Source organism: Phoca vitulina, unplaced genomic scaffold (genome assembly GCF_004348235.1).
Source record: "Phoca vitulina isolate PV1807 unplaced genomic scaffold, GSC_HSeal_1.0 scaffold22, whole genome shotgun sequence".
NCBI lineage: Eukaryota > Metazoa > Chordata > Mammalia > Carnivora > Phocidae > Phoca > Phoca vitulina.
In genome coordinates, this window is record NW_022589725.1 from 16,077,282 (window position 1) to 16,083,836 (window position 6,555).

General features: G+C 52.3%; 1 protein-coding gene across 1 annotated transcript; it reads left to right on the top strand.

The window, feature by feature from the left end:
• Positions 1–1,024: 1,024 nt before the first annotated feature.
• OXT (oxytocin/neurophysin I prepropeptide) lies at positions 1,025–1,644 on the top strand. Its single transcript, XM_032419851.1, has 3 exons — positions 1,025–1,144; positions 1,297–1,498; positions 1,589–1,644. The coding sequence occupies exons 1-3, from the start codon at positions 1,025–1,027 to the stop codon at positions 1,642–1,644; spliced, it is 378 nt and encodes a 125-aa protein (XP_032275742.1).
• Positions 1,645–6,555: the final 4,911 nt, after the last annotated feature.

Genomic DNA, 6,555 nt, shown 5'->3' on the forward strand with positions numbered 1-6,555 from the left:
GATTACAAAAGAAACCAAGTGTATTCATATTCAGGTATCAAAATGTTAAAGCAAATATGTGATATAGTCACAAATATTCTTCTTTACTTAAAGCATTAGATATTGGGGCGCCTGCGTGGTTCAGTCGGTTAAGCGGCTGCCTTCCGCTCAGGTCATGATCCCAGGGGCCTGGGATCGAGCCCCACATCGGGCTCCCTGCTCAGCGGGGAGCCTCCTTCTCCCTCTCCCTCTGCCTACCACTCCCTCTGCTTGTGTTGTCTCTCTCCCCCTCTCAGAAATAAATAAATAAAATCTTTAAACAACGTTTAGAGACATTTGCAATAGCTGTAACATGATAGGAGAATATCTGTCATTTTGATGTATGACAAAGCCACATGGGTTGCAAATTCCACTGTGGGTAATTGCCCACCTCACAGTCGAAGCGAGGGCTAAATTTCAGTTACAAGTTAGAGAAAATAAAGATCTTTCCCTGTACGAGTTCCAGGTGCAGGGATGTGGGTGTGGGGGTGAGGGTGGAAGGTGGGTTCCAGGAAATTTGGGTTCAGGCAGGGGAGACCTCCCTCACAAGAGAGACCAGGCTGCGGCGCAACCAGCCAAGAGGCAGGGGGGAGTCCTGCCGGGCCTGGCCTGGCCTGGGGGGGGGTCCAAGTGTCTGCCGTGTAACCCCTCCCCCACATACTGGGAGTCCAGCTACATAGTCCTTGGTTGGGCCGCAGACCCCCAGACTCCCTGTCCCACCCCAGGGGGGCCCAGGCCACCGCCCAGGCCACCCGCCCCCGCACGGCCTCGCCGTCTGCCTCCCCTGCACCCAGTCGGTCAGCCGATGCAGTGACCGTGACCCGGCCAGGCCCCTGCAAATGAGGGGGCGCGCCGGGCGCCCAGGGCCTGACCCGCGGCGACCCGCTGTGACCAGTCATGCGGCGGGCCTCTTAGACAGTGCTCCGCCCGCGCGGCCCCGGCCATAAAAGGGCCGGTCCCGGAGCCGCAGCCGCAGCCGCCGCCCCCGACCCCGCGCGCCCGCACCATGGCCGGCCCCGGCCTCGCCTGCTGCCTGCTGGGCCTCCTGGCGCTCACCTCCGCCTGCTACATCCAGAACTGCCCCCTGGGCGGCAAGAGGGCCGCGCTGGACCTCGACGTGCGCCAGGTGAGCCCGGGCCGCGGCCCGCCGCCCCTGCCCGCCCCGCCCGGCCCGGCCCGGCCCGCGGGGCCCGGGGCCTCTAGTGGACGTGCGCCCCCTCCCGCGACCGCGGCCCCCGGCCTCGCTCGGCCCGCGCTCACCCCCCGCCCTCCCGCCAGTGTCTCCCCTGCGGCCCCGGGGGCAAAGGGCGCTGCTTCGGGCCCAGCATCTGCTGCGGCGACGAGCTGGGCTGCTTCGTGGGCACGGCCGAGGCGCTGCGCTGCCAGGAGGAGAACTACCTGCCGTCGCCCTGCCAGTCGGGCCACCAGCCGTGCGGGAGCGGGGGCCGCTGCGCCGCCGCGGGCATCTGCTGCAGCCCGGGTGAGCCGGGGGCCGGGGCCGGGGCCGGGGACGGGGGGACGGGGACGGGAGCCGGCGGGGCGGGCGCTGACCCGGCGTCTCTCCTTGCAGACGGCTGCCGCGCCGAGCCCGCCTGCGACCCCGAGGCCGCCTTCTCCCAGCGCTGAGCCCGATGGCCCCGACGGTGGCGCAGCCACCCCCAGAAATAATGAAATAAAATAAAGCAGACTTTTCCCCCTCCAACTCGACTGGCGTCTTGGTGTCAGAAATGGGAGGGAGGGCGCTGGGGGAGCCCCGACGGTGGCGCCCGGCGGGGCCCGCGTCTCTGGCTCCGGGCGATTCAGAGCCGGAGCGCCGGGTGTCTGAGCGCGCCGTTCCTGCCGCCGCAATCCCGCAGCGGGTGGCGAGGGAGGGAGAGGGTAACGGACCCCAGCTTCCCGCTCCAAACAGAGCTGGGAACCTACAGCAGGTGGACTTAAGAGGAACTTTCAAAGAACCCAAAGGATAGGGCGGGGTGAGCCTGATAGGGACGCAGACGAAGAGGGGGCAGGCCAGTGGCGGGTGAATGACTTCCGTACATTTGGAAGGAGGCTTGAGCCCCACCTGAGGGCCTGGTTTGGGGCCACGGCTGCTGAAGGGCCTTCACGTGTCCAAGGAGCGGCACTCCGGGCCACTGGGGCTCAGAAGAGGTGGCCAGGCCGCCGGGCACCCAGCAGGCCTGCTCCTGCCTCTGCAGTAGAGGAACTTGCTAGGGCTGGGGACCCTGCAGGACAGGGGGTCCGGAGAGCCCACCGCTACAGAAATGACCTCAAAACGCAAAAGCCGCCCACAAACAGAATCCTCAACCTATTTCTCATCTGTTCCTGGACCAAAAACCCTCTTGGGAATCAAGAGAGCCTATTTCGTCTCCCCCAGAGCATGCTGTCATTCACTTACCCATGCCACTGGGCAAGCAGTTTCAGAAGGTCCGTGGCCACACTCCCACGGCAAGTAAAACAGGAACAGATCACTCTCTGTTAGGGAGAGAAAAGGTAATTTCTACAGCTTTTTCTCACACTGGAGGACGCAGAGCAGTATGTGGAGAGAGAAAAAATATGCTGAAGAGGACTGTAAGATTTTCTTTATATAAATTACAGAAACAGGCAAAACTAAGCTATGGTGCTGGAAGTCTTGGGTTGGGGGGGTGACTAAAGGGGGTCCGAGGACAGCTCTGGGTGCTGGTCATATTCTGTTTCCTGGCCTTCGAGCTGGTGAAATAGGCGTGTTCATTTTCAGAAAACCACACAGCGTGCACGTGATTTGTTGACTTTTATGTGTATATTATATGTGAATAAAAGGTTTTAAAAATGAAAAAAGATCATTACTGCAAGATGTATGGAGGGAATAGAGATGAGGCGTTTGGGGTTTTTAAGTGCTTATCATTTTATTTTATTTTTTTTTAAGTCATCTCTACATCCAATGTGGGACTCCAACTCATGACCCTGAGATCAAGAGTTACATGCTCCACGGACTGAGTCAGCCAGGCGTCCCTGAGATGAGGCTTTTGAACACCCCAGTGACCAATAGCAACCTGGACTATAGTTCCTTTTTTTTTCTTTGCTTTTGTTCTTGCTTTTAATTTATTGATTTGTTTTGTTTTAAATTTCACATATAAGTGAAACCATACGGTGTTTGTCTTTTTCTGTCTGACTTCTTTCCCTTCACCTAATACCCTCTAGGTCCATCCGTGTTGTCGCAAATGGCAAGATCTCACCCTTTTTCGTGGCTGAGTAATAGTCCACTGGATAGACTGTGGTTCTTGCTGAGGCCACGAGAGCAGCCCCTCCTCCAACCCTGCATCTGGGGGGGGATTAGTCACCCAAAGGGACACGAGATGACTCAAAGCGGAGTCCCGTTCAAACCAACTATGGTGAAGCGTGTGAGGCACATCAGTGAGTATTTGAGGTTGGTCGCAGAGTTCTGTGTCCCTCAGAAACCACACAGCCGGGGAGGACTGCAGTAGACGTGACTGTGCTCCTCAATGACAGACTTGTCGTGACGGGTCTGCGCTTTTCCAAGCTGGAACATCCACCATCTGCCTTAGCAGGAAGTCCGGGATCTCCCCCGGCACCTCTTTCTCTCCCCTGAGTGTCTTGGGGTGCCAGCCCAGCTGTTCCCCCCCGAGGAGCGAGTTCAGGTCCCCTCACCCACTCAGGCACCCACGTCACTGTTCCACTCCTTCCCTAGAATCCAAAGGTGAACAGTATTTTCCGGCCCCAAAACACAGGGTCAGATTGACACGGCTTTTCCTGGGTATGTCCCAGAGGTGACATCAAGCTGGGTCCAGTGGCCAGACCAGCGCAGAAGCGAGCTTGCTGTCATTCTTCCTTCTTCTGGCTTGCGGAGTCCCACGGCCTTTGGTCCTTGTTGGAATGACTCCTTCAAACCTCCAAAGTGGGGGCACCTGGGTGGCTCAGTGGTTAAGCGTCTGCCTTCGGCTCAGGTCATGATCCCAGGGTCCTGGGATTGAGCCCCACATTGGGCTCCCTGCTCGGCGGGAAGCCTGCTTCTCCCTCTCCCGCTCCCCCTGCTTGTGTTCCCTCTCTCACTGTGTCTCTGTCAAATAAATAAATAAAATCTTAAAAAAAAAAAAACCCTCCAAAGTGCTTGGGGGCTTGTCCAGGGTGGTGGTTCCCAGCTCCCACTTTGCATAGCTTTGTTCTTTGTCCTTCTACTACCTGGAAATGAAATTCCTAGAGAATATGCCCACCTACACACAATTTCAAAAAACATATTATTAGTCTGAGCAATAAGATATAGAAAAGGAAAGTAATTTAGTACAAAATATTACTTTAAATGTGACTAAATAGGCAAGCCTATGCTAGGTGACATGCACACAATACAGTTGTCTGATAATTACATCTACTTAGAGCAAATATAATAAAAAGAGATTGGAACCCATTCCCTACAAGAAGTTCAGGAAAATAAAAAGGTAAGAAAATAAAAATTAAAAAAGGTAGAAGGGCAACGAGGATCAATACTCTCTTTTGTGGAGCGCCTGGCTGGCTCAGTCGGTGGAGTGTGAGAATCTTGACCTTGGGGTCATGAGTTCAAGCAGCACATTGGGAGTTGGGAGTAGAGCTTACTTAAAAAAAAAAAATTCTCTTTTGGGGCGCTTGGGTGGCTCAGTCTGTTAAGTGTGTGCCTTCTGCTCAGGTCATGATCCCAGGGTCCTGGGATGGAGCCCTGCATCTGCATCGGGCTTCCTGCTCAGGGGGGAGTCTGCTTCTCCCTCTCCCCCTGCCACTTCCCCTGCTTGTGCTCTCTCTCTCTCATCTTTTTAAAAAAATTCTCTTTTGTGCCTTAAGAAAAAGACTCGGATATCAATGAATTGCAAAGAGTACACTCATAGAACACTTACGGAAATTTGAATAGTGCCTGAATACTTCATGAGACTAATATATTGTTGAGTTTTGGTTTGCAGCTTGTGTGTGTGTGATGGCAGTCTGCGGTCATGTGTTTTTTTAAATTAATTATTATTAGATTATATTATCATATACAGTTATTAATGTTACTATAGTATTAAAATTAATTTTTATTTTAATTCCAGTATAGTTAACATACAGTTAGCAGTATGTTAACATATTAGTTTCAGGTGCACAAAACAGTGATTCAGCACGTCCATACATCCCCCAGTGCTCATCAACAAGTGCTCTCCTTAATCCCCATCACCTGTTTCACCCATCCCCCACCCACCTCCGCTCTGGTTACCATCTGTTTGTTCTCTATAGTTAAGAGTCTATTTCTTGGGGCCCCTGGGGGGCTCAGTTCAGCGTCTGCCTTTGGCTCAGGTCATGATCCCGGGGTCCTGGGATCGAGCCCGCATCAGGCTCCCTGCTCAGCAGGGGGCCTGCTTTTCCCTCTTCCCTCTGCTCCCCCTGCTCCTGCTCTCTTTCTCTCTCAAATAAATAAATGAAATGTTTTTTTAAAAAAGAGTCTATTTCTTGGTTTGTCTCTTTTTGTTTCCTTTGTTTGTTTGGTTTCTTAAACTCTACATATGAGTGGGGCACCTGGGTGGCTCAGTCGTTAAGCGTCTGCCTTCGGCTCAGGTCATGATCCCGGGGTGCTGGGATCGAGCCCCGCATCGGGCTCCCTGCTCGGCGGGAAGCCTGCTTCTCCCTCTCCCACTCCCCCTGCCTGTGTTCCCTCTCTCGGTGTGTGTCTCTCTGGCAAATAAATAAATAAAATCTTAAAAAAAAAAAAAACTCTACATATGAGTGAAATCTTATGGTATTTGTCTTTCTCTGATTTATTTCGTTTAGCATTATACTCTGTAGCTCCATCCATGTTGTGGCAAATGGCAAGATTTCATTCTTTTTTATGCCTGAATAATATTCCATCGTGTATACACACCATATCTTCTTTATCCATTCATCAATAGGTGGACATTTGGGCTGCTTCCACAGTTTGGCTATTGTAAAGAATGCTGCTATGTGTGGTCATGTTTTTAAGAAGAATTCTTGTGAGATGCACACTGGAATGTTTACAGCTGAAATGGTTATGACAGCTGGGATTGGCATCAAGATAATTCAGGGGTGGGAGGAGAGGGTCGGGTAGAGGTGAAACAGGCAACCATGTTGTTGATAATCACTGAAGGTAAGAGGGGGTGGACCTGAGGGACTTTTGTTCTGTTGGGTCTACTTTTTCATATATTTGAAATTTCTCATAACAAAAGCTACAAAACAGAAAGATTGTGGTAAAGGTAAATGCTTTGATATGAAAAGATGCCCCAAATTTACTTTGTTAAAAATGATGTAAATTAGGACATATGGATTATGTAAATAATACTAATTTGTAAAACAACAGCTGTGTGAAGCTTTAAAAAAAAAAAAAAGATTTTATTTATTTATTTTTTTTAAAGATTTTATTTATTTATTTGAGAGAGAGAATGAGAGACAGAGAGCATGAGAGGGAGGAGGGTCAGAGGGAGAAGCAGACTCCCTGCCGAGCAGGGAGCCCGATGCGGGACTCGATCCAGGGACTCCAGGATCATGACCTGAGCCGAAGGCAGTTGCTTAACCAACTGAGCCACCCAGGCG

Bases quoted from the DNA above. Each gene is read 5' to 3' on its own strand.
- OXT (XM_032419851.1), top strand. From the start codon at position 1,025: ATGGCCGGCCCCGGCCTCGCCTGCTGCCTGCTGGGCCTCCTGGCGCTC. The intron at 1,145-1,296 runs GTGAGCCCGGGC...CCCTCCCGCCAG, and splicing joins TGGACCTCGACGTGCGCCAG to TGTCTCCCCTGCGGCCCCGG. The intron at 1,499-1,588 runs GTGAGCCGGGGG...CTCTCCTTGCAG, and splicing joins GGGCATCTGCTGCAGCCCGG to ACGGCTGCCGCGCCGAGCCC.